Source organism: Electrophorus electricus, chromosome 7, assembly GCF_041902795.1.
Source record: "Electrophorus electricus isolate QZ-2024a chromosome 7, ASM4190279v1, whole genome shotgun sequence".
NCBI classification, from domain to species: Eukaryota; Metazoa; Chordata; class Actinopteri; order Gymnotiformes; family Gymnotidae; genus Electrophorus; species Electrophorus electricus.
In genome coordinates this window covers 32,082,501-32,109,269 of record NC_137503.1, presented here as the reverse complement: position 1 = coordinate 32,109,269, position 26,769 = coordinate 32,082,501, and the positions used below count along the sequence as shown (strand labels likewise).

At 43.3% G+C, this 26,769-nt stretch overlaps 1 protein-coding gene across 8 annotated transcripts; it reads left to right on the top strand.

The window, feature by feature from the left end:
* The first annotated feature begins 5,853 nt into the window (after positions 1–5,853).
* On the top strand, positions 5,854–21,860 carry fam20b (FAM20B glycosaminoglycan xylosylkinase). Of its 8 annotated transcripts, none has more exons than XM_081718033.1 (9): positions 5,854–6,040; positions 8,948–9,015; positions 9,451–9,885; positions 11,599–11,685; positions 11,905–12,014; positions 16,624–16,795; positions 18,216–18,407; positions 18,520–18,579; positions 20,688–21,860. In XM_081718033.1, exons 3-9 carry the CDS (start codon positions 9,509–9,511, stop codon positions 20,917–20,919), a joined length of 1,230 nt encoding a protein of 409 aa, XP_081574159.1. In that variant the 5' UTR covers positions 5,854–6,040; positions 8,948–9,015; positions 9,451–9,508; the 3' UTR covers positions 20,920–21,860. The 8 variants fall into 8 exon arrangements, with proteins under 8 accessions (XP_081574159.1, XP_035380540.1, XP_035380539.1 ...); XM_035524647.2 differs by having other exon boundaries at positions 8,948–9,047; XM_035524646.2 differs by having other exon boundaries at positions 5,855–6,040; positions 9,336–9,885.
* The last annotated feature ends 4,909 nt before the right edge of the window (positions 21,861–26,769 follow it).

Genomic DNA, 26,769 nt, shown 5'->3' with positions numbered 1-26,769 from the left:
TTCAGATGCATTGTCATTATTGGTTGTCTGTTTGTTTAGATTATGGGGGCTTTGGCATGATAAAACTAACCAAACTAACATCTTCAGTGCGTTTGAATCAGCGTTCTTGTTTTTTGTTTGAATATGGGTCTGTACTTGCGTGTACGGTTTCTAAACCATACATGTTTATTAAACTTTTCTGTAGTTACTAAATGAAAGTTCTGTCTCTGCAGACCAATTCTTTATTTTCTTAATTCAAAGGCCCTGGTGTTACACTTAAGGTTTCTAATCAGAATTACTTAAATTGGTTAATATTTCTAAAGCTGAAGGGTAAATGAACAACTAGCACAGCGTGTAAATGCAGGATGATGTGTAGGTGTAAAGTGACTATCCAGACGGTCTTTGGTAATGTAATTTGATAATGCACGTGGGTGGAAACCACTCGATTCCATAAAATTTGTAAGAATGTATGTATTCACCATTTCAAACGCTGAGGCAAATGATGAAATGTGTTGCTTTACATAGAGTAGCAGTAGAGCTCTGCTTCTTCCTGGACATGTGGATGTGTACGTGTATTTTTCCTAGCTTTAATTTCTGGCATTCTAGCGCCAACACTTGTTATTAATGCTTTAATATTGAAAGATTGTAGCGTTTTGTTTTTATTTAGTATGTTTACTTGCGTCCTAATTATTAGATAACAGCGCCTCCTGGTGAGTTCATCAACTGAACTCAGACGTTGCATTTGTAACTGGATTGTTTTTCTAAATGTTATTTCAGACAGAAGTTAGCAATGTAGTTGTAGGCATGTTTTTTTAATGCATTGGTCTAATTACGCAATCCTACAGATGCCATCTATTTTGGTTCCCGTCCAGCATGACATACCTGGGAAAGACGTGTGGCGCTACTGGACCTGCGGGCATCAGTCTTGGATGTCCAGCGGTTCGTTTGCTGTCCGTGTCAAAGGGTACTGCTCTAAACCCAAAACCAGCCTCCTATGAAATGTTACGAAAAGAGTTCGTCGATATGTACAATTGTATTTACGTTACTTAGTTAACACTGATTCAAAATCAATATTTTGGCGGTAGAAAATGTTCATTTGCATCTCCACGTCGTTCAGGGGTAATTGCTCTCAGGTAGTCATAATCTAACGTGCATTTTAATCTCGTATAATCATAAAGAAGCACGATTTATTTAAACTAATTTACGTCCTGCGTCTCTGTGGTTCAATGGCACTTCAGAATATGTTTCGTTTTGGGGGTAACAAAGCTGGATGTTTATTGAACCAACGTCATTTGAGGTAACGCCCAGACAGTTTGAGGGCGAGTTTTCCTTGGGGGGGGGAATCCCCGTAGGTTTAATTCAGGCTGGATTTTGGACCGCTGTATATGAGGGTTGGAGGAACTCTCAAAGGGGTTGGACCGCTTCTAAACGTCATAGATGTCGGGGTTTTTTTTCACCGGCATCGGAGGAAATCAAAGTGTGCAGAGTGTTGGAAGGTGAAGTTAAAACTTAAGTTTCTGCTCGTTTTATCTGTTATGTCGTTTCTATATACACATTCTGTAAATATAAATGTGCTGCAAACATAGTTACGGAGTGTGTTACTTGCTTTCGTTTCACTTTAGTAAACGCTGGTCATGGAAAGTAGCCAGGTAGCAGGTGCAATATGGCAGATGTTGGTAGATAATGACGACCTGATTTGATGAAGTCCTTTGATGGTCTTCCTGTTGGTCAATGCCCAGCATTAATTTAGTTCAAAATTCATGGAGCAAAAAAGCAATCATTGCAGCTCCTCTAGTATGACAAACTGATCTGGCTGACTGGAAATAATTTGACTAAGATACTGTACGGTTGCCCATGCCTCTTTAATGAAACCATCTCAAGGGTGTATTGTTCAGTCAAAAGAGCGTTTGGAGGAATTGGCTAAATTTGACAAGGCATATAAAAGACAGAAAAGCAAGGAACACAAGTTCATGTGCATGGTTAAGTTTATTTGGCATGGGTAGAATAGAACATGTAATTGGTGATGGTATATGTATTCAGGTGGCAAAAAGAGTGGGAAAACAGGGCCTACTTGAACTGCCTAAATGACATCACTTCATTGCTTGGCCATCAAGAGGTGGCTTTGAGAGGCTATGGTGACAACTGGATTGAGTAGAGTTTTATAATATCAGAAAATTCACTGAAATGTTAGCCAAGAATGTCTTAGCCAGTTTCTTCCAGTCATCTTCTGTGTTTTCTGGCATGTCCCATTCCCTTCAGAATTATTTAGGTTCTGCCAGTAATGAAATCAAAGATGAAGCTCAAACTCCCTTTTTACATGGTGAGCAGATTAAGAAAACAGACATTTTATGTCAAGCATGACTGTCTGTGATAGTTTGAAATGTAGATACTGCAGGACAAATTCAGGAGCGATTTGTTGGAGTGTTTGATGTTTCAGGCGGGTGAGAGGCACAGTCTGTCTTTGATGTTTTAAATGAACACATGCAGGGCTACAATTACAAAAAAAAACAAAACAACAACCTTGTGATTAAATGAAAAACACAACTGGGTTGCTGTCATGGCGTCCTCTTTGAATGGACTTTAAGCAAAAGTTAAAGAAATTGCCCCCAATACATTGCATTGCAAACTCTCTGAGGTTGTCATATTTCTTTGCTAAATCCACTAAAAGAATGGCCTTTCTTGACTCTGAGGAATGTTCACAGTTGCCTGGAAATGCTCCTACTCTGTGGAACTTCAGGAGTAGTAAGTACTGTGGCTGATGACTGTGTTTGGCACCTGTAGACCTTTGAAAAGATCTTAGCGGACGAGGCTGTAGAACAGGACATACTCCGTGCTGCCAAACACTTCATCAGGACGTTGCAGGTTCTTAGGTTGAGTACATATGAACAAATCTCCTCAGACACTGATGTGGGCTTTGACATTGTGTAGTACAGGGCTGTGGATATTCTTTAGTGCAAACACAGAAATGAGTCTTCTTGCTTTTGCCAAGGAGAAGAGTTCACAGAAGAGGCTTTCAAAGCTGTGTATTCAAAAGCAGCAAATCTCATATCAGATCCTCAAAACAAGCCTAGGCAAAAGCATTGGTGTCTGTCAGGAGCGTTACATGGCCATGTTAGTTAATCTTGGCGAGCATATTTCTTAGCACTTTTCCCATTTGGACAGTTAATCAATCCAAGCAGATTTCATTAAATGAAATGGCTTTCCAGAGGCTCTCAGGAAACCAAGAGCCAAACTGTCACGTGCGATCAGGGAAGCAAAGCGTGCACATGCACAGAGGATCCATGGACACTTCAAAGACACTGGTGACACACGGCGCATGTGGAAGGGCATTCAGGCCATTACTAACTACAGGAAAACATCACCTTCCTGTGACAGTGATGCCATCCTCCCAGATGCAGTGAATGACTTCTATGCACGGTTTGAAGCGCAGAACAACGTTGCAGCAGAAAAGTCCATCCCTCCGCAAAATGACCAGGTGCTGTGCCCGGCGGTGGCTGATGTGAGGCGTACTCTGCGTGGAGTTAACCCACGGAAAGCTGCTGGAGCAGACAACATCCCGGGTCGTGTGCTCAGAGAATGAGCTGACCAGCTTGCAGATGTCCTGACAGACATCTTTAATATCTCTCTGAGCTGTGCCGTGGTCCCAACATACTTCAAGACCACCACCATCGTCCCCGTGCCTAAGAAGCCCATGGTGTCGTGTCTCAACGACTACCGTCCCATCGCACTCACATCCATCATCATGAAGTGCTTTGAGAGACTTGTCATGAGACACATCAAGACCCAGCTTCCCCCTTCTCTGGACCCCCTGCAGTTTGTGTACCGCCCCAACCGCTCTACAGATGATGCCATCACTACCAAACTTCATCTGGCACTCACTCACACATCTGGAAAAAAAGGGCACCTACGTAAGAATGCTGTCCATAGACTTCAGTTCAGCATTCAACACCATTGTTCCTCAGCATCTGATTGGAAAGTTGAGCTTACTGGGCTTGAACACCTCCCTCTGCAACTGGATCCTGGATTTCTTGACTGGTAGACCTCAGTTTGTCCGGATTGGGAGCAGCACTTCCAACACCACCACACTGAGTACTGGTGCTCCCCAGGGCAGCGTACTCAGCCCTCTACTGTTCACACTGCTGACTCATGACTGTGCAGTGATGCACAGTTCGAATCACATCATCAAGTTCACTGATGACACGACCGTGGTGGGTCTCATCAACAAAGACAACGAGTCAGCATACAGAGAGGAGGTGCAAGAACTAGTGAGCTGGTGTAAGGTCAACAACCTGTATCTGAATGTTGACAAGACAAAAGAAATGGTTGTTGACTTCAGGAGAGCAAGACGAGATCACTCCCCACTTGCCATCGATGGCTCCTCAGTGGAGAACGTCAAGAACATCAAGTTCCTTGGTGTTCACATAGTGGAGAACCTCACCTGGACCCTGAACACCAGTTCCATCACCAAGAGAGCCCAGCAACGTCTTTACTTCCTTCGGAAGCTGAGGGAAGCCCATCTCCCATCACCCATCCTCACTACCTTCTACAGAGGTACTGTAGAGACCATCCTGAGCAGCTGCATCATTACCTGGTTTGGGAACTGCACCACCTTTGACCGCAAGACCCTCCAAAGAATAGTGAGAACAGCTGAGAAGATCATTGGGGTCTCTCTTCCCTCTATCACGAACATCTACATAACACGTTGCATCCGGAAAGCCACCAACATTGTGAAAGACCCCCACACCCCTCACATGAACTGTTCACCCTTTTGCCATCTGGAAGAAGGTACCACAGCATCCAGTCCCGCACCTCCAGACTGTGCAACAGCTTCTTCCCAGAAGCCATTAGACTCCTGAACTCTGGCTAACTCCAATTCCAATTCAGATTCCAAAATGGGCACTTCTATACATGCTTATAGACAGTCACACACACACATTGTTTTGCATCGGACTAGTGCTGAAGTCAAACCTCACAAATAAACTATGCACTCCTGTTGCAGTCTTGCACATTATCCTACTTGCTGCTAGAGTACTGTACTAAACCAGCACTGTACTCTGAACTGTTCTGGCTGCTACCGGTGACTGCTATGTTCAGGGTAGAATGTCACTGATTGCTATGCACAACTCGCTTTACATATGCCCAGTACTGTGTACTGTACTAAATTGCACTGTGTACTGTACTAAATTGCACTGTGTACTCATTTTGTATTTTGTATATGTCCTGTCCTGTATTTATTATTGTTTATTTAATGACATTTTGCACTATATTGGACTGTTTACACTTGTGTAGCATGTTATCTGTTGCACTGTTGTTTTTATGTTGCACCATGGTCCTGGAGGTTTTTGTTGTGTACTTGTATATAGCTGAAATGACAATAAAACCTCTTGAACTTGAACTTCCCCGAGAAGTCATCCCAGAACATACTTAAAGGTTATGGCCATTTCTTTGATGCAGGGATGCTGAAATCTGAGCTCCAAATCCAATACTCAGATCATGACCTTCAGGGCAACAAGAAAAAGTGACTTCTTAGTGTTGCTGTATAGCACACCTATACAAGTGGATATCTTTAGTTGCAACAATTGGAGCTATATGAGCAGATTTAAAGAAAAAGCCGCAACACAATGGGCCCAAACTGTTTGAGCAGCCTCACTCTACCAGCCACTGAGATGGTTAAGCCTCTAGAAAACAATCCCACTAGGTAGCCATTTCCTAGAAAAAGCAAGGAGAACTGAACTGACCTATTAATAACCATTGGAGGTAGGCCTAAACTGCGCTTTCCTTATTTCAAAGACCACCAGTCGCCACCGGTACGTGTTCACTTTAAGAAAAGGGCGACGCGTAACCTACCCAGCTATGTATCTGTCTGTTATTGGTGAGGAAGTAGGATTTATGTACACATAGAAAAGCACTGACGGAGCGGACCTGAAGTGGGCAGCGTTTAGAGACGAGAAACGACACATAAACTTGACAATTGTGTAACATTGTCTGCAGTGTATTTAACGTAAACGACTTGCGATTTGACCTGGGGGAGGGAAGATTTCTTTCAACTCCGAAAGAGGCGGTGAGATATGTTACAGGTTATTGCTTTGCCTGCTGTACTGGCTTGGTCACACGTTTTCATTGCATTGGTCGCTAAGCAAGTAATCCACTTAGCGAATTGACTAGCAAGCGTTTGCTAAATGAATGTTTCGTCAATGATAACAGCTAACTAGGTGGCTAGCTTATCTAAACGGTTAACTGATGCTGTTGAGGCTAATTAAATATGATGTGGAGATAGCTAGGTGAGCTTAGCTAGCCCGCCAGTTGTTAACTAGTTAGGCTAGCCAAGCTAGCTTGTTAGTAGCTGTTTTGCTAGCTGGATAAAGCTCGGTTTGTAGTTAGCTAGCTAATAAACTAACCGACACTCGACCGGCTAGGTTAATTAGTTAACCACGGAACATGTCTTTTGGGATTGAGATCAATCAACATTTTTAATTGTTGTCTCGTGGTATTCCTGTATCTAACCATCTTAGCATAATTAGCTAGCTCGTTAGTCTTTCATATAGCAGGTATGTAGTTTTTACAAACGCCAAGCTAACGTCACTTAGCTAGCTAGTTAGCTTAGCTTAGCTTAGCTAGCCAGGCATCACGAGAGCACATTCATTTAAGCCGAAACGTTAATTTAAATATTCATTTAGACACCCCGAGAGCACGTTAATTTGAACCAAAACGTTAATTTAAACATTCATTTCGACATTCTGAGACCACGTTCATTTAAACCGACGCGTTTGCCAATAACCGGCATTCATGTAATTCGTGACATGGTCACTTGGCGTATAAGACAGCTAAACCGTTTTTGTCTTTAGAGATAGCTAGAGGTATAATTTAGTTTAACAACTGGCGATGATTTCTTCGGACGTGTAGTTGCAACGGCTAGCTAGCTACGAGTTTTTATGAATGGCCGATTGTATAGTGAAGGGTGTAGGAGATTGCTTGCGTGGCCACACAGACTACCCTAAGCTGTAGCTGTTTATTTCAACTTACTGCAATGTGGATAATGTAGTTAGCTCCACCAAAACGTTAAAAATGGTGCTGTTTGTCTTAAACAGGGTTTTGTGATTTATCTGCTCAATATATTCTCGGAAAATGTATTTAGACGTTAATTCGATTCCGTTGATTTAGATAAATTGATTTGCAAGCATCCTGGATTGATCCCTATAGGAAGCGTCAGCACAGAATATAAAGAGCACATTTTCCTTATGAATGTCGCTGACAGATATGTTGTGTGTATTGGATGTTGGTTGGAATCCTACTGCGGACTGCACCTGGTAATTAAGACAGGTCCTTATTTAACACTGCAACCTCTCTCTCTCTCTCTCTCTCTCTCTCTCTCACTGAATGGACTCTGAGTGCAGCAGTCTGGCGGTGGTAGACTCCTGCTAATGGGCTTTTCACTGGATGCGTTGGGAACAGTTCAGTGCGCTCTTTTGCCATCAGAAGTGTTCACTAGTGATGAAGCGCTACAAATAAGACTGAAACAGCTCGGTTAAGGGTATGCCTGGCATAACTGCTAGTGCCAGTTCACCTGGGTTTTGTGGTTCTAAACTGCAATGATAAATAGCAGACCCCGGGAAGTGCACTGTAATTACAAGGCAACAGTCTACGTGACTACCTAATGTAGATGTCTGCCAAGTACAGCCCCAGATTTTGTGTGTCATCCTTGGAGACTAAATAAGAACTGCTGAATGTCCATTGTCCAGGTGTACTTTTGACAGAACCCATTGTTTTTTAAGCCTTTACCAAGAAATATTAAAGTGTCCTGCAATGCATGTGTTTGAGGGTTATGCAGTCCCTTTTTGTTTGCAACCCCACTGGTCTTTAGTAAAATACTCTTTTCTAGTACACAGTTGCTATAGGGTAGTGAGAGCGTACTCTGTTGTATTTGTCAGTGTGGGTTGAAGGCTTCCATAGGTCTTGCTTAGAGAAAGTCACCCAAATATAAGCCAAAGTGAAATGCCATACAGTCAGTATTCCTGTTGGCATCTGCATGAAGGTCTACACTTAATACCTGTTTGAGTTTCATAATGTTGGGGTTTTTGCCTGTGATTTACATTTTAGCCTTTAGCTGGTTTGTGTGTGAATCTTTGAGCTTTCAGCCAATGTTCTTATACCCATTAAATCTCATTTAATCCCACTGTGTGGGTGTGACTGCGCTGAGTGTGTCAAGGTGTATGCGCACATGTGCCATTGTGCTTGTGTGTGTGGGCATGTTTTGCATATATGTAAAGGAATCTGTATATTGGATTTGGTTGTGTAATCTACCCTATTTTTACAACATAATATTAATATTGAGTACCTAATAGCCGATCGGAGACAGTTTGTGTTCATGACGTCTTAAAACTCCTAAATCATGTGAAGTAGGGTATTGACCGTTCATCAAGAAGTGCCCCATTTCATGAGGGGATGGAAGCAGACAGAGCGAGATATAGATATATAGCTATATAGCTTTTGAATGTTCAGATATGCTGATTATGGACGGAACAGAACCTGTTTGACTCTGAAGAGTATTAAGCCTATCTTGAATGTGTTATAGCATGTGTCATGACATTATTGTTTTAGAACACAGACGTGTTATGAAAGTACAAAGTTTATCTAGATCTGTAAAATGGCCTCCTGTTTCTTGACTGTTATATAACCCCATGGAGAAGCCATTAAACTTGATGGCTTCGTCACCATAGCTGCTTATACCATTACACCTGCATGTTTGACAGCTGCCATCAGACATTTGGATAAAGACATATACAAGTGCCAGATTGTGTATGGCATTTGATTTGATACTCTGATTACTTGTTGCTGTCAAGTTATAATTTATATTCAAGGCTCTGAGTGATGCAATAATTGATATATATATATATATATATGCTAAGATTGACATTTCTGTGGGTGTATGAATAGCAACCATTTCTGATCGTTATGGTTTTTGTTTTAGAGTGGAGGGCCAGTGAGCAAGAAACGGCAGCCCTCAGAGAACAGCTTCCACCAGCCATAACACCAGAGGTACCAAGACAGGAGCATGCCTCCTCTGCTAGGTGAAGATTCTGTATCAGTGTACCTTTAGGAGGGCTCCCGTGTGTATGTGTGATTCCTCCTCTGGAACATTAAAGCAGTGGACACACAGCGTGGCCCATCTTTCATTCTTTCATGTTTGAATCAAGTCTCTTGCACTACTAGCTAAGGTCCCCCCCCCCCCCCCCCACCCCGAGTGGTTCATTCTTTTGCATTTATTAACTTGCTTTCAGTAATGTCTCCATATTCTTATATCAGATGTCTGTTTTATTCGATTAAAATGTCTTTTTACTCTTTCTTTCCTTTCTCAGCCTGACTCTTCATTTACCTCCTTCCCTGTCCCACCTTCCTATTCTCTCTCCACTCATCCCTCCATCCCCCTGCGGCTGCGGTCCCGTTTGTGTGGCGGCGCTGGGCCGACCACAGGCAGTGCCATGCCCCGAGCGTGACCCTGTGCGCCCCTCCCTCTCCCCCTCCCGCCACCATGAAGCTGAAGCAGCGTGTGGTGGTGATCTGCGGCGCTCTCTTGCTGTTGGGCCTCGCCAAGGTCTTCCTGCTGGATGGCGGCGAGGGCTCGGCTGCCAGCCGCCGCGACCTGCGCGCCTTTCGTAAGATGGAGGCCAGCCTGCCGCTGGCCAAGGGTGCGCGTCTCACCCACACCCTGCAGTCACCCTGGGAGGTGGCCGCCCAGTGGGTGGGGCCACGTGAGGTCTACCCGGAGGATACCCCCGAGCTGGCTGCCGTGCTCAACGCTCTGGCCAGCGCCCGGGTGGAGAGGGCTGACGTGGGCTACAAGGGCACCCAGCTCAAAGCCCTGCTGGTGCTAGATGGAGGCCAGAAGGTGGTGTTCAAGCCCAGAAGGTAAGAGGATGGAGGTGAGGATAGATTAGGATGCTTTGGCAGGGTCCTTACTTTTAAGGGAGATGCTGGGATTTTGGTCAGTAGATCTTCACTGGGGTTTTAAAGATGGTATAAGACCATTTCTAGTCCCCTCACACAGTTTTTGCCAGTACATGCAGTTTTAAGATTTTTTTTTTCCAACAAATGATTGTTTTGCAAATCAAATTATAATCAGATGAATTTAATCCAATTGCATACTTGGAGACATAGTCAACCTCAGTTTCCTCAAAACAGTTTTTAAAGACATTAACCAGAAAGAAAATAAATAAATAGACATATTTTTCTTTGAGATGGGCAATGAATTCCTGCCGTGATTCAGTCTGTTCTCCTTGTTGTGGGTCGTAGTGTTGGAGTACTGGAGGCAGGACAAACGGCTCCAGTTTTGGCTTGTTTAATAAAAAAAAAAGGGGGGGGGGCAACAGAAATTGTCAGCGGAGCACGCTGGAAGCGGCCTTTTGTTGAGGTCTTACTCTGCAAGAACACGAGGTGTGTTGTGGGCTGTGAAAATGCCCCCATGCTCCATCTAGAGCACAAATCATTATCCTTTAACAAACAGCCTTGTGTGAAATCATGGCTGTATGTGATACTGCACCATGTGTGTGGTGTTGATACAGATATCGAGCCATTTTGGAAAAAAAATCATTGGGGGGACTAATGTATTCATTTTAACAAATTATTTGAGCAGTTGAGAAACTGAGGTCCTAGACATTTTCCTTTTATGCATTTGGATTGGGTCAAATATGAAAAAGGTAACCTTGCTCTTTTAAATGCGCACTACGATCTGTGTGTGTGTGTGCGTGTACGTGTTCAGTAAGCTATATTGCTCTCTGATAATACATGCTTTCAGTGAGTCGTCTCTATTCCAAGCACACAGGGCTTCAGATGGCTGGCAGACCTGATTATCTGTCATCACTGACAGATCTGTAGGCGCTGCATACTTTACGCACAGAGACTGGCGGCTGAGATTTGTGTTAAGTGTTTGTGGTACCCCAAGTGATGGTCACCTAACTGAACCTCCTCCTCCTTGAGGGGAAAAAAGTGCACTTTAAAACAAATACGTGCAGCAACCACCTGAACGTAAGGGATCTTTCGCCCAGCGGCCTGACTGCTTCTGATATGCCATTAGCTTTGATCCTACCAGTGGTTTTTAATCGCAGCATGAGGGGGCAGGTTTATGAATCCGATATCTGCTCCAGTGAGACTCTGGCCTGTGTGTGAAGATGGGAATCGGTCCTGTCTTCGTTTTCAACAGCAGACCTGCGTTCAGAGGCACGTGTTCCTCTTAAGACTGCTGTCACTGAGATGAGTGCTGTGATGATCCCAGATCCGGAGGGCACGCTTTGGAGAGCTCTGTGGTGACTTGACCTTGATGCTTGTTGGGCATGAGCCCCTGTAGGCTCCGTAGCAAGCTCAAGGTCAGTGTGGTACGATGTGCTTTCCCTGTGGCTATCCTACATCGCCTGTGTCGAGGAGACTCTCTCTTACTTGGATGGTGTAGCGAGCCTGGTGCTTTTGAGATGACCCTGAAGGAGTGACACCACAGCCTGGCTCAAGCTGCATAGCTACAGAGGGTCAGCATGGCTGACCCAGCCTGCCGGGTTCTGTACTGTAGAGCAGCTCCTTGCCGGTGCTTTAGTCTGACTAACGCTGCTCTCGCTGACTCTTCTTCCCCAGGTACAGCAGGGACTACGTGGTGGAAGGTGAGCCGTATGCTGGCTACGACAGGCATAACGCCGAGATCGCTGCTTTTCACCTGGACAGGTGAGGGAGCCCAGGCGCGTGTGCACACGTGTGGGCAAAAAGCACACAGAACTAGTCATATCTATACACACACACACACACACACACCTGTTCATGCCCTCGACTGTGGGACCCGACACAAAGTTTTACAGACACCTCTGAGCAGGATCCATAACACGTGTACTGTTTGCACAGAGCTCTACTCTTTCCATATGACTCCTCCCTGTTCCTTGTCTACAGGATTCTGGGGTTCAGGAGAGCGCCTCTAGTGGTGGGTCGGCACATGAACCTACGCACGGAGATCAAGCCTGTAGCTACAGACCAGCTCCTAAGCACATTCCTCATGCACGGTCAGTCCTACTCTGTCACCTCCCTGCTTTCGCTCTCTCTCCCACTATGCGAAAGTGTGTTTCATACTTGTTCTCATGTAGAAAATGGCTGCTATTATCTGTGTATTATTTGTATGTGTAACACTATGGTATACAGGATGGAAACCACCCAAGCAAGTGTATTTATAATGATCTCACAAATGAATGCAATCTTGGGCGATTTTAGGGTGCGATGTATTTGCATGGTGTCTGACGTGGGTGTAAGCCTAACTTCATCTTTAGACATGTTAGTCATACAACTTGAGGGCGACACTGCACACACAAAATTTGACCAATCAGCTGTATTTGCGTTAAAGGGGAAACTCTTTGGACAGAGTGGTAATAACTAAAATGGTAGCATTTTAAAATATGTTGCGTAATGCTGGTGGTATATACTTTAATCTGAAAAAGGAAGCAGAAATTTTAGCTAATTTGCATTGTCTGTGTGGTTTTATTTTTTTTATACTGGAGTTCCCTTTTTTCAAAATTTTTTTTTTAAACTTCTTTAACTAAGCAATTCCTGATATGCTTACGAAAGGTAATGTCCCTGCTTGATCTTCAGCGTCTTTTGCACTCTGTGCATTGCTGCATGGAAAGTCAGAGGGAGAATTTCAAAGCAGGAAATTCTTAATGGGCTGAATGGGGGAGGGGGAAGGCATGACTCTGCCTGGTCCACCCGGGCACCCCCAAAGTGTTTGGTTTTTATTATTTTTTTCTTTTCTTCCCTACGGTTAGCCAACATTCCCCCACTGAATCATGCTTTTATTCTCACCTGCCCCCCCCCCCCCCCCCCCCCCCCCCCCAACTGTTCGGGAGGGAATGCGGGTGTAGGAAATTTCGTCTGGCTACCAGTCGGGACCTGCAGTAAGCATGCATCACTAGCAGGACCTGTTAAGAGAGCAGTGTGTGGTGATGTAATGATTGCATCACAGCTGTGCATTTGAAGCGTGTTTGGCCAGGTTATGCATCACACGCTTCACAACTTTTCAATAGGACGCGCCCCCCCCCCCCCCCCCCCCCCCCAGACTTCACTTTTTGCTTAAGCAGTGATGTAGGAGACCGTCATTCATTCTGGCAGTGCGGTTGGTGTGTGCATTTTCCTTACATCACTTGTAGTTTATAATCAGATGAATTTAATCCAAAACAAATGCTCTCTTTAAGCACACAACACAACCTCTAATGCCCCGGAATAACTGCCACTGAATATGAAATGATTAAAGGTAAATCATGTCTCTCGCGCAAAGTTAAATCTGAGCAGCTTTCCTGCTCTCCACTAGACATACTGGGTAAGATACTCAAGCTTTTTATTTTTTGTGCAAGTCGAGGCCTAAATGTTGCAGCCTTAATACTGCAGTCAGCACAGGGAGCAGTGTTTTTTCTGGGGTTAGCCACACAGACACCAGAAAGCACCAGCCAACAGCCTCTAAAATAAATCAAAGTTTGAGGGCTTAAAATCTTTATATATATATATATATATATATATATATATATATATATATATATATATATATATATATATATATATATATATATTTATATTTAAAAATATAAATAAAATAAAGTATTTAATACAAGCATGTTTTTTTCCAATGCTAGCTAGCCAGGCTGAACTGTCAGCTAATAGTTAGCTGTGCTAAGTTTGAACAGACAATGGTATCTTTCAGTTGTCCCTCCTGTCGGACATTATAAGGAACTAGCAATGGCTGTGCATAGTGCAGATAATTTGACTACTGACCCATCAAGCTCCTAATCTATATTTCGATTGCACAAGAATGGTGACCTTTTCAAAGTTCTGTTTCTCCAAACCTGGAGGGCTGGAACATTTGAAGTTAGCCCTGGAGGGGGAGGCCCGAGTCACAGTGATGTAGACGGGGTGTTGGAATGTATGCCTCATACTACCCTCATGTCTTTCTGATGCTGTGGGACCTTCTTTAGAAGGCCTGTAACCTTATCAGGACCACTAATTCTGGGCTTGAAGGATCTACACTGAGACACTTGCACGCACATACATACATACATACATACATACATACATTATATATATACATATACATACATACGTATACACACACACACGTATGTGTATATATATGTATATGTGTGTGTATATATATATATATATATATATATATATATATATATATATATATATATATATATATATATATATATATATAATGCGCGCACACACAGTTAGACTTCTATTATTTTGCACATAACATCACATTTAATTACTGATTTTGGCAGAAAAGATAATACAACATGGGGGTGGGGGGGGAAATACATGACTAGGTGTAGCCGAGTAATGGACAACCGAATCAACAGTCATGCACGCTGCTAATTGGGTGTAATTGACTCATTTAATGAAAGGGGTGTGTTTAAATTAATATCAGTGTGGAGTTCAATTAGTGAGGTCATTCATTCTATGAAGAAACAGGTGTCAATTATGGCCCTTATTTAAAGAAGGAGGGCAGCAAATTTTGTACCTGTTGGTTTTAGCCCTTGCTCAGTGAGTAAAATGGGTCGTTCCAGACATTGTACTGAAGGAGGAAGAACTTTGATCAAGAAGTTGATTAGAGAGGGGAAAACACAAAGAAGTGCAGAAAATAATTGGCTCAGCTAAAATGATCTTAAATGCTTTAAAATGGCAAACAAAATGCGTGGTAGGAAAACAAATGGTACGATCAACGTAGCTCATAGAATAGCAAGAATGGCAAAGAAGCATCCAATGATCAACTCCAGGGAAATCAAAGAAGATCTTCAGTTACCTGTGAGTACTGCAACAATGAGAAGACGCCTACGTGAAGCCAAACTATTTGCAAGAAACCCTCGTAAAGTACCATTGCTGAAAAAAAGAAGTGTTGAAAAGGTTTGCCAAAGAACACATTGACTGGAAGTGGTGCAACATTCAATGGACAGATAAGAGCAAGATTGTTCTTATTGGTTCTAAAGGCCACAGACAGTTTGTGAGACGACCCATAAACACTGAATTCAAGCCTCAGTACACTGTGAAGACTGCAAAACATGGAGGTGCAAGCACAACGGTTTGGGGGTGTTTCTCATACTTTGGAGTCGGACCCGTTTATCGCATACCAGACACAATGGACCAGTTTGAATATATCAGAATACTGGAGGAGGTCCAACAAGTGCAGACCAACAAGATTGATGTTGTGAAGTGGACAGCCCAATCTCCAGACTTCAATCCGATTGAGAATTTGTGGAGTGACATCAAAAATGCTGTTTTGATGCAAAACCCAAGAATGCGGAAGAACTGTGGAATGTAGTCCAGTCAGCTTGGGCTGGAATATCTGTTCATAGGCGTCAAATGTTAGTTGACTCCAGGCCACACAGATGTCAAGCAATTGTCAGAAATTAAGGTTTTACAACTAAAAATCTAACTCTGTAAACAACTTTCAGTGTATACTGTACATTTTCAAATTTGTAAATAAAGACACTTTCTCTTTTTTTAAACAGCCCATTATTCTTTTTTTTTTTCCTTTTTTTTTCTGTTTAAAAATTGATATTTTGTTCATATTTTCATTTGGAATTGAATGTGCAGTGCTCCCAGTGCCTTTCTGTATATGGAAATAAATGCTGTTATGAGGATTGAGCTTTTTCTCACCTGTTTTAAACACACTGCTAATATTTTGCACATAACTGTATAAAAAAATACCACGACTAGATAATGTTACCTGTTTGCAAAGAAAGTAGCTATTGGCAATAAAATAGTACTATAATGCAGAATAGTTAATAATAATATTTGCTATGCTGCATGGATACTATAATCTACAGTTTTACCGACTGGCTCTAACTTCATGGCTGCGCTGGTGTGTTAAAGCTGCGTAACTGCATTTTACTACTTTCGCACATGCATACATCCTGATTTGTTAATTTGGTGGACAGAAGTAATTGCCCCTGTGGCAAGGTGGGTATAGAGAGAGCGACGGGAGGCATGACATTAAAAATCTGGTACAGAGTTCTTTTTGAACCTATTTTTGCTTAAAGCAGTGTTGCCACCTGCTTGGATCTGTTCTTAGCACATTTCAGTATATACATCTTAGTATTTTCCTCACTTCAAACAGGCACATAAAGATGTGTCCAATTTCTCACAATGGGATTTTGACCATCGCAATAAAAATGGTATCTTCCAATTTTTAAAAAATCAAGTAAAAAATTCTGTTGTGACAGTTATCGGACAGTGGGTGTCTGATACACTCTCTGCTTTCCAAGAGAATGATTGATTGGAGTTGATCTGATTGATCATGCAGTCGGGCTAACTCAACATCGTTTTGTAATTTGTGCCTGGGCCTCACTCATTTCTTATTCCTGCTTATTATGGCTCCTCGATCTGGTCGTAAACATAAGTTGGCACCTCATGGCCACTGTAGGTTCTACAACATGGTTGGCAAGTGATGGGGAAGGGCATGTATTCATTTGGTTGCGACCTGTAAGGTTGCCGCTGGATGCCGCTAAGTCTTGCACACTTCTCCTTTGATGCATACGTATATCTTTAATAACGAGTTTGAGTTGAGTTGGAGAAGCAGTGTTTTAACATGAGCTCTGTGCGCTTTCCTCTCCTGTGTGTCTGTAGGGAACAAAACGTGTTTCTACGGGAAATGTTACTACTGCAGGGAGAGCGAGCCCGCGTGTGCCGAGGGAGATGTGATGGAAGGCTCGGTTACACTCTGGCTCCCTGACGTCTGGCCTCTGCAGAAACACAGACATCCCTGGGGCCGCACATACCGAGAGGGCAAACTCGCCAGGTATGCACGCGCACCTGTGCACACGAGTGTCCAAGGTGCCACACACTGGGTGTCAGTCAAATTTTTCCCATTTTAAAATCCATCATTTAATTAGATGTACATGTCCCTGAAATTTACCTTTAAAATCAATATTAAAATATTTGTAAAAAATCTTAAATATAATTTTAATTAAAAATGCAATTTAAATATAAATTGCAGTATAAATTAGTAAAGGATTTGATATCACTAAACTGGTGCATTTGTTTTTTCACTGGTGTCAGTTCCCTAATTGTGTATTTGATCAGTCCTTAATTTGGGATTAACTGATTTATCAAGAGTGCTTTTCTTAATTTGGGATTAGCTCTCAGTGAACATGGAGGGCGTTTCTGACAAGCAGCTATGTCTGTGTTTGCACATGGTGCACAGCAGGATTATTGATGCTTTCTTAGAAGTTATATACTAGAATCAATAAAGTCTTATTTATTCTGGTCAGGGATTATTTTTGTAAAAACTCAAATTTTTGAATATCAGGGTTCTTACAGTTATTGTGAAGTTGAACCGATACTCTGTTCTCATTCACTGTTATATTTTCAGAAATCACATGCCATAAGAACATTTTTGAAAATCACATGCTTTGTGCACCTCACTACTAGGAAATTCTTCTGCAGTATTGGGACTAATGTGGCTAACCACAGACTTGTGCCCTCTTACGTGTGCAAGTACTCCAGCTGCCACTGTAGAAGCATGACCTTAGTTTGTGTGCGTGTGCGTGCGTGCATGACTGAGAGTTTGTGTGTGTGTGTTTTTCTCTTTGTCTGTCTGTCTTTCTTTCTTTGCACTCATACCAAGGCAGGGTGGTTTTTCTATGTATATGTATGAAGGAGGGGGAAAAAAACAAAACAAAAACTAAAGGTGCATCAGACCAGTGCGACCAAACTAACCTGCTCCTGCATCTCATATGGGAGAGCAGGCAAGGCAAACACCTGGGTCATGGGCTCCACTCCCAGGGAGCGTGCAGCACCCGGGTCGTGGGCTCCACTCCCAGGGAGCGTACAGACGGATTGCTTTGGAGAAGAGCATCTGATGGATGCTGCAAGTATAACATGTAAAAAATGCGCTAGAAGCAGGTGTGCTTGCTCTATACAGCTGCAGGCCGTGGGGGACTTTAAAACAAGGTTGTGTGCGTGTGTGTGTGTCCCAGACAGACACTTCTCTTCCTTGTCTCTGCCATTTTGAACATGGTCTCAGCTGGAATACTGGTGGTTTGTCTATTACACTTGTCACAGCTGGAGATGTGATGAAGCACCGTGGTGGATCAAGTTTCCCCTTACTCCTCTTCTGCAGCTGAGAGAATGAAACTAATGTTTATTAATGTAGCTACGCCACACATTCAGGGCTACAAACCCGTCACCCTGTAGGTTTGTGTGTGTGTCTCTCTCAGGTGGGAGTATGATGAGAGTTACTGTGAGGCGGTGAAAAAGATGCCCCCCTACGACGCCGGCCCTCGCTTACTGGATGTTATCGATACGGCCATTTTTGATTACCTCATTGGCAACGCTGATCGCCATCACTATGAGAGTTTCCAAGACGACGGAGGAGCGAGCATGCTCATTCTCCTGGACAACGCTAAAAGGTAATGCACAGAGGTGCGGAAGTCAACAGGAGCGCGCTGAAAGGTTGGGATTATTGCACCTGCCGTAACTATTGTCTTTAATAGTAATCTGCTGTGTGTTCTCTTTTGGCAGTTTTGGGAACCCAGCTTTAGATGAAAGAAGCATTCTGGCCCCTCTTTATCAGTGCTGCATGTGAGTGGATACGTTTTCGTGCACATTCACATTCTGAATGCACGCCCTAGTGAAGATAATAAGCCGCAGGCGATCAATAGCTTCTGACGTTTTGTGAGCTGTAGTGATGAATGCTGTGGCTCTGTGTTTCTGAATGAGGGCAGCGAGGCTGTGGCTCTGTGTGGCGTTGGATTAAGCCCCTTATCTGTCTAGCTGCTTCTCTTAAAAACTGGAGACACAAATCTGGTTCTAAATCAGTACTCCTTCCTGAATTTTTGCGTATACTATGTCGGTAACCTCGAATAAGGCAAAAATAGATCTGTGCCTTTTGAGTATGTGTGGTTGCACACACTCATAATAAGAGTGAGGTGTGTGTGTGTGTGTGTGTGTGTGTGTGTGTGTGTGTGTGTGTGTGTGTGTGTGAGAGACAGAGAGAGGAAAAACCCCAGTGTATTAAAGCCAGTTTAACTGGACCACTGATTTAATCAAAGGAAGAACATACATTTAAGAACCTGATCCAAAAAGGCTGTCTTCACCCCTCACCTACCCTTTAAAGTTAGGTAAAAGTTTAGTAAGGCTTAGTATAAACCTGCATACTGGAGTGATCGTTAGCTGTCTCACATCATGCAGTATTTGAATTGGACATCTGTGGCAACAGTTCATAGCTGCCCAGGCTGTGTCTGTTTTCCAGTTGGTTTTGTTTTTGCTGCTTTAACTTTTTAATTGATCATGTCCTATCATTAAAATCCCCTTTAATCCCCTTTCTCGGTGCACTAATCAAAGCCTGTCACACTGTTGCAATAGTTACACTTATACCATCCACACCCTTTTCTTTCTTGCAAATAAGTACCCTAGAAGTGAAAAACAAGTGAGGTTGGCATTTCTGGAAACAGTTTAATATTTAGCTGTATAGGAGCTTTAAAACATTCAAATGCATGTTCACAGATCTGGGACTGGGAACGACTTGCTCTCTCTGACACATATTGGTTGAAGCCTAGTGACCTTCATTGACCTCTAATGCACATCTTTGCAATCCAGGAGATTAAGCATAAGCAAATCAAATGTGCAAATCCCATGGTCTGGAAATGAAGACCATCCGGTGTGGGGTGCACATTGATTTTGTGTAGTAGCTGCCGTCACTGCACATGTATGATCCTGACCCAGTAAAGGCTAATGCTGTCACTCTGAGCATTGGATGGAATCAGAGTGTCAGTTATTCCTTAATAAAAACTTCTGTGCTAAAGTCAGGAAGGCTGCAGTCATTATCTCTCAAACACTAACATACTCACTCACTCACTCACTCACTCTCTCTCTCTCTCTCTCTCTCTCTCTCTCTCTCTCTCTCTCTCTCTCTCTCTCTCTCTCTCTCTCTCTCTCTCTCTCTCTCTCTCTCTCTCTCTCTCTCTCTCTCTCTCTCTCTCTCTCTCACTTTACATACCTCTGCTGCAGTGTTTCTGCAAAACACTAATACTCCAAATTATATCTGGGTCACACAAAATGGGCCACAGCTATCAATAACTTAAAAAGCAATGTGAAGCATTTAATACTGGGTGTAAAGGCATAACGATGCTGGCTATCAACATCATGGGCCTTCTCACAGAATGAGGTTTCAAATAATTTGTGCCCAGTGTGAGTAGCAGCAAATGGGACGGAAGGCCTGCCCTTCACTTAGAACCATATCTGAGACAAGATTGACTGGAAACAGCATCGGCACTACTGCCCACTCTGCCAGTCCTGCACAGGCGTGTGAGAGAGTGAATGGGAGGGAGATTAAAATGATTGGAATCTCATCTCTTCTTTTTTTGATGAATAGATGAGGTGAATTCAGGTGCCGCGTAATGCGTTAAATGAAAGTGAAGGAAACGGTGAACTTGACTCCCTCCTGTCTCTTGTCTCTTTATCCCTTTTGCAGTTTTCTCTCATATTCTCATGCGTGTCCTTTTTGTGCTGGCTTGACTTGTATGCCTGTATGTGTTTTCCTTGCACCCTGACATATTGCTTATCTCTCTCACTCTCTCTTTCTCACTCTCACTTTCTTTGTCTCTCTTTCTCTCTCTTACTCACTCCTGATTCTGTTTCTTTCTCACTCTCTTGTTTTGTATGTACCGCACACTCTCGCTCTGTCTCAGGGTCCGCGTGTCCACCTGGAACAGGCTGAACCTCCTGAAGGGCGGTGCCCTGAGCTCTCTGATGCAGCACGCCACAGCCCATGACGCCGCCCACCCTGTGCTGACGGAGCCTCACCTCTCAGCACTCGACCGCCGCCTCGGAGGCGTGCTGGCGACCGTGCGGCAGTGTGTGGAGCTGCAAGGGGCAGAGAGCACTCTCATTGAGGACCGCATGAACCTGCCCCACCCCTGAACACGCCTGGACGATGGGGGGGGGGGGGGGGAGAGACTGTCATCTGGGAGATGGCTGCCGCTGGTCGACCTCGCGGTGTGCTCTCTCGGCCTCTGTTCCTATACTGACTGTGCTGCAAGGAATTCTGCCAGACGCGACGGTTGTGTGAGCAGGAAGTTGAGCGTTACTCCCAAGGTCGGCCTCAGACGTGGCTCACAGGCCTTCTTGAGCGCCAGACCGGGTATAACGATGGGGGTTTGATTTTGTTTTGGGTTTTTTTGCCTCTCCTTCATTGTTCTTCGTCTCCGTGCGTGCGCACGTATGCCTCTCTGCTCTTCCTGCAGTTTTCTTTGTGCTCTCGCTGCCGTGCCTGGGAGCAGCACCTGGCGGAAGGACGCACATGGACTCTCTTGTTGTTCCTTTCTGTACATCATTTCTTTGGGAGTTTGCAGTCAGGATACTTGTGCGAAGCTCGGCAAGAGGATTTTAGCGGCAAGCAGGACTGAGTGACAGTACCAGCCCAGACTCCTGAACGGTATGCAGGGGCATTCCACAGCGGAGGGGGTGGGTTTGGTTGGTTGGACCTGGGCTTGCCCCAGTGTGCTCTGTCATGGGTAACACCAGTGAAATCATGTCACGGACATCAGAGATGAAAGCTGTGAAACAGACTGGAGGGCAATTGGTCCACCTGCTCTTCTTGCTACACAGATTGTACATGCGCGGCTAACTATTTAATAACAATACTGATAAACAATGAATAATGTTGATTAAACTATTGGGTTAAACTATTGAGATGACGCAGGTTTGGCTGTTTTCAGATGTGCAGTATGAGATTGGTACTGAATAGAACTGGGTGGTGTAGGGGGAGGATTGCTACTGATGCTTTGGGAAAATGGAAACTGTGACGGCTGTGGAAGGCTGTAATGAGGGGCTTTTCAACATTAAAACACAATGGAAAAAGACCCTGTACACTGGTTCCCTTATTTCAAATATGGACATTTTTAAAGTTGACTTTTAATGTTGAAGTTTTCTTTATATTTATACACGTCTTTTTAAAAAAATTTTAAATGCTTGGCAGTGTGCACATTGATTTGATTTAAATTATGTTTGATCTTTATAGAATCGCACATATTTTGTTTGTAGGTTACTTGCTGAATTTGAATGTGTTTTGTTGGCCACTAGGGGCAGCAGTTTGCAGCTGAAGTGCCACGTGTTTTTTGTGTTATGGTTATTGACCTCATTAAGGTACCTTTACTCGGATTACTGGAAACCATCAAGAAGAGTATACTTTTATTATTTTAGTTGTTCCAAGTCATCTCTGAATTGCATTCACTGCCCTGAATGACGGTCCTCAGCCACACTTGCTCATTCTGAACTCTCAGGTCTGGCCAGTCCTCTCCCAGATGGGCTGGTACACAGATCAGCTGCTGGCACTGGTCTTCCATTTTTGTGTGATTTGGGTCATCGTCGTTGGTGCTGCATGAGCTGAAACTGGCGCCGATGGTGTTGCTCTGTGGGTTGTCGAGCCCACCACTAGTATGTGTGTCAGAGTGTGTCTTTCTCATGACCTATGTGCAGACCTTTAGAGCCGTTTGTGTGCGAGAGACAGAGAGGGAGAGCGAAAATGTTCAAGATGACTAGACCTAAACAAGCCTTAAAAAAAAAAAAAGACACACTTTCAATAGCACAGAGGGAATTTCATACACCGTCACAGCAGGCAAGTGTACGATGTGTGACATTTTGGCTTCACATGCAGTGTCATCCTGAATGTGTACTTTACTGAGCAGACCCCCGCGAGCTTGCTGTCTTCGCATATACACCACAGCGGAACGCTGACACCTGTGACGTGGTCTGTGGCACTTGGCTGTGCGCCATGTAGACGTAACGCTAACTATGAAATGAAAGGCTGTGTCTTGCTATCAATTAGAATTCATAACAAGGCCGCTAAGGGAATTCTGCTGGTCATGACGGATCGTCCACAGCTGACTAGGAGGACTGTGTCTGGGAACCTGAGTTTGCATGTTTAACACTTTTCATGAAACATTGAATAATGTCTGGGCTTTGAGCCCAGTCTGGAATGTGTGGAACCACTTGGGCTGACATGGTTTCTTCAGCGCAGTGTGTCTGCTTTCCTTTTCTCTTTGATGTGTTTTGCATTATGTTTCCTGTTTGTGTTGCAGCGCATCTCAGGCGACGCACTTCTATTTCAGGGTCGCACAGAGGCTGCGGTGTTAGAACCTCTGAGTAACCAACCAGCCTCGAAGGACAAAGGAGCCTCTTACCCACCTGGCATAACAAAGGTGGGGCGGCAGGGGACGACACTGTCCTTCTTGACCATTGGGGGGGGGCATGGATAGACACTGGGGAATTTCCAGTGGTGAGGCTGGAGACCGCATATATAACGGCACGTTCACTTGGACCAGAGTTGGCTGGTCTTCCTGCTTTGCTGTGCAGTTCTGCGAGGTCGACAGCCATGCCACTGACACAGACAAAACAAAGCAGAAAGCTGGGGTCTATAATCCTGTTAAGCATTCAGCAGTTTTTTGATGAGGTATGCCTGGAAATCCTCTCTGAGCTGCGAGCCAGGAGCAACGGACCATGTGCTCTCCTCGAGTGCTGACTCATCGTCAGGAATGGCACTCCTCCCGCTAAAGGAGTGGGAGCTCCATTGTGAAAGGACGCATCAATTTCATAAATTTGAGAAACAGGCTGAGAAACAGTGGTCTGAATCTCTTAATTTAGCAAGTTTTCCTTAAAAGTTCATGTCTTAAGAAATGGAAATGGCTGTTGCATCATTGATTTTCCTATTTTCCAAGCAGCAGCTTGTTTGATTAGAGCGTGTTAGTAGGGTCACTCCTATTATACCATTATTATTATTGTTGTTTTTTATTGTTCTTTTTTCTTATAAAACAAATTGGTGTAAGGTTCAGTTCAAACCCCACCACCACCTAGTTGCTGCTATTGTGTCCCTGAGCAAGACCCTTAAACCTCAATTGCTCAAGTTGTGTTCAATCATAATTGTAAATCACTTTTGATAAAAGCATCAGGTAAATACTGTAAATGAAATGCAAGCTTTGCATAGACTGAAAGATGTTCTGTAATCGGGCAGCCTTATACTCTTTGCTATGAAGCCAAAAAAAAAACCCCTCAAATTTCAAAGAGCACCTGCTGCAAGATCAGGTTCTCTGCCAGCCAAAACAGAAACATGTTCTGACCTTGTGTTTACTGTTACTGTGGAATCAAACCCCCACCGGGGCCAAAACATTCCTCGTGGTACCAATGGCATTTTCAAGAATAAATGTACAGATCATAAAATCGATCGTACTGTTTCTCAGTGCCGAAACCAGTCACAAGCTAAAATTCTGCGTAATATTTCTAGTTACCGTTTTAGGCTTAATTTAGTTTTGCGGAATGAAAGGGTATGTAAATGGTTTAACATTAGCCTTGGAGAGTGTGAACACAGTGTCTTGCACTTTCAGTTAGTAAGTAGTCTCCGATGGAGGGATAGATGGATACACACCCACCCACCCACACCCATAGAAGATTCTAGTTGTGTAACCAGTGTACTGTAGATAAGAGATAGATGGATGTAAGGTACACAGTGTGTCCAAAGAACATTTTAGCTAGAGGTCCTTCATCAGCTGTGCAAGCAAAGTGCTTTCATATAATTTTGAATATATGATATGCAATAAAAGCAAGGTGTTATTCTAGTCTTAATCCTTAGGTCAGCATTGTCTGGACTGAAATTACACTAAATCACACAGTGGGGATTTTCACCTGAACGATTTATAGTCTAGGACTAGCCTTAATGATTCTCTAGTTCTGTGTGTAACTCCTTAAAGAACACTGATTAGTTTGGGTAAGGAAGGAAACAACCTTTTCTCTCAGAGCTTTAGGAATTTCATAGCTGGAACTGCCATTTGGTTGATTCAGAATCCTTTTGAGGCTTTGACACATACCATATACCTGTTCAGCAGTGGGCAGGTGAACCTGGCCAGAGCTACTTACTCCTTTATCAGTATGACGGTATGTGTGATCCCTGGGTGTCGAACTCATAACTTTGCTGTTGCTCACATGAACCAGGTAAGATACAGGAGCATGAGGAATGATACCAGTCCACTTTTCTCTCGTATTACGTTTATATTGCCTGATTTCAGAACGACTTTTTATTCAAGTGTGTATATGAAACAGTTTCATTGCGTTATTTCAAGATTACCTGTTGAGTTTCATTTTTGCGCTCTGTTTACATTCAGAACATGAGTCAATTGAACTATTTCAGGCCATTAAATTAGGTTGTACATACAAACATCTGTTATTTAACTTGACACTTGATTTGCCTGTACATACTGCAATTTATTTAGGACAGCATGGTGATTTATGAAACTGTTTCACTATGATTTATGTTTGAGGTTCTCAACTTGTATATAAAAAATATGCAGGAAATGTGTTTTTTTCCCCCCCTCTTTCAAGCCAAATTGCTTTCATCACTACAACACATACAAAATGATTTCTTCACATTTAGTAAGCATATAAAAGGAAATGAATAATCTAAAGAATAAATGCTATTTATAGTAAAGTGGTCTTAACAATGATGTGAAAATCAAAGAAGGGGTAACTAAAACTTGTGTAGAACAATTGGTGTTGATTTCTATGCTAGCTTCTGTCCCTTTGGCCATGCTTTCTGCCTATAACATAAATGTGCATATTTCAGCCTTAGAGGAAGATCGCCTGGTTTTAAGAAATGGTCGCATCATTTCTTTAAATGAGTCTCTCTCTGTCTCTGTCTCTCTCTCTCTCTCTCTCTCTCTCTCTCTCTCTCCTGTTTTAACCTGCTGTGATACAGTGATAAGGTAAGAAAAGTCCCAGGCAGCCTGGGTTTGCCCCTTTAATGATGCTCCATGTCTGATCATGGTTTGATAGCAACCAGACTTGTCATAACATCTTTAACTGCATGAGCCTTCACAAGAGTGTGTGTGGTAGAGGATATATTTATTCACATAATGTTCAGTGGAAACAACTGCTCTTTTAGGAAAGCAAAGCTAACACTGCTTGCTGGAGTCTCCTGATTAGTCGCTTCACAGGCTTAGCAGAGTAGCTGTAGTTTATGGTCAAGAATTTCCTGCTTATTCATTTCCTATTCCCACCTAGTAAAATTGAAATGGTAAAACACACTGAGGCTGACAGGTACTGTCGCTGATTTGGTTTCTGGATATGTTCGTGCTCAGGAAGAGGAGACCCCCTTGACTCATGTCAGGTTACCTATCACACTTTTTCTGAATCTGCTGCTTCGTGTTGACAAGATTTGGCAAAAAATGCAGAAATTTGCGAGAGAGGGATAGATGTAAGCAGCTGCGCAGTATGGATTAGCACTGAATGACCGCAGTGCAGCACCTGCAATTGGTTAGGCCACCACTAACGGGGGATTTTTGTTAAGCTAGGTTTGGGTTGATGTCTTGTAGTAGCTGCAGATTGATTATCCAAAGCCACAATAACTCCATATTTACCTCTCAGCACAGAAAAGGACCTGCAACATCACTGGTTTGTGTTGATGTCCTAATGGAAAATGTTTGAAAAGTCCAAGATGGCAGTCCATAAGCCAAAACCCAAGAATACTTGGTTTACAGTTGGAGGAAAAGGCTTAAAATGCTGACATGTATCCATTTCCCTTCAGTTCGTGGCAAACACTTCAGCCTCCATTAGCTCTGAGGATGGAGTCCAGCCACCGTTGCTCATATATACTCGTGCTTCAAAGCTCCTAAGTGTATTGCTGCAACTCAGTCACTCCCTCCCTATAAACCCTGACCTAGCTCATGCTGTTGTTCAGATGAAAATCCTCTGTGTTAAAAAAAAAAAATTAAAAAAAAAATCACA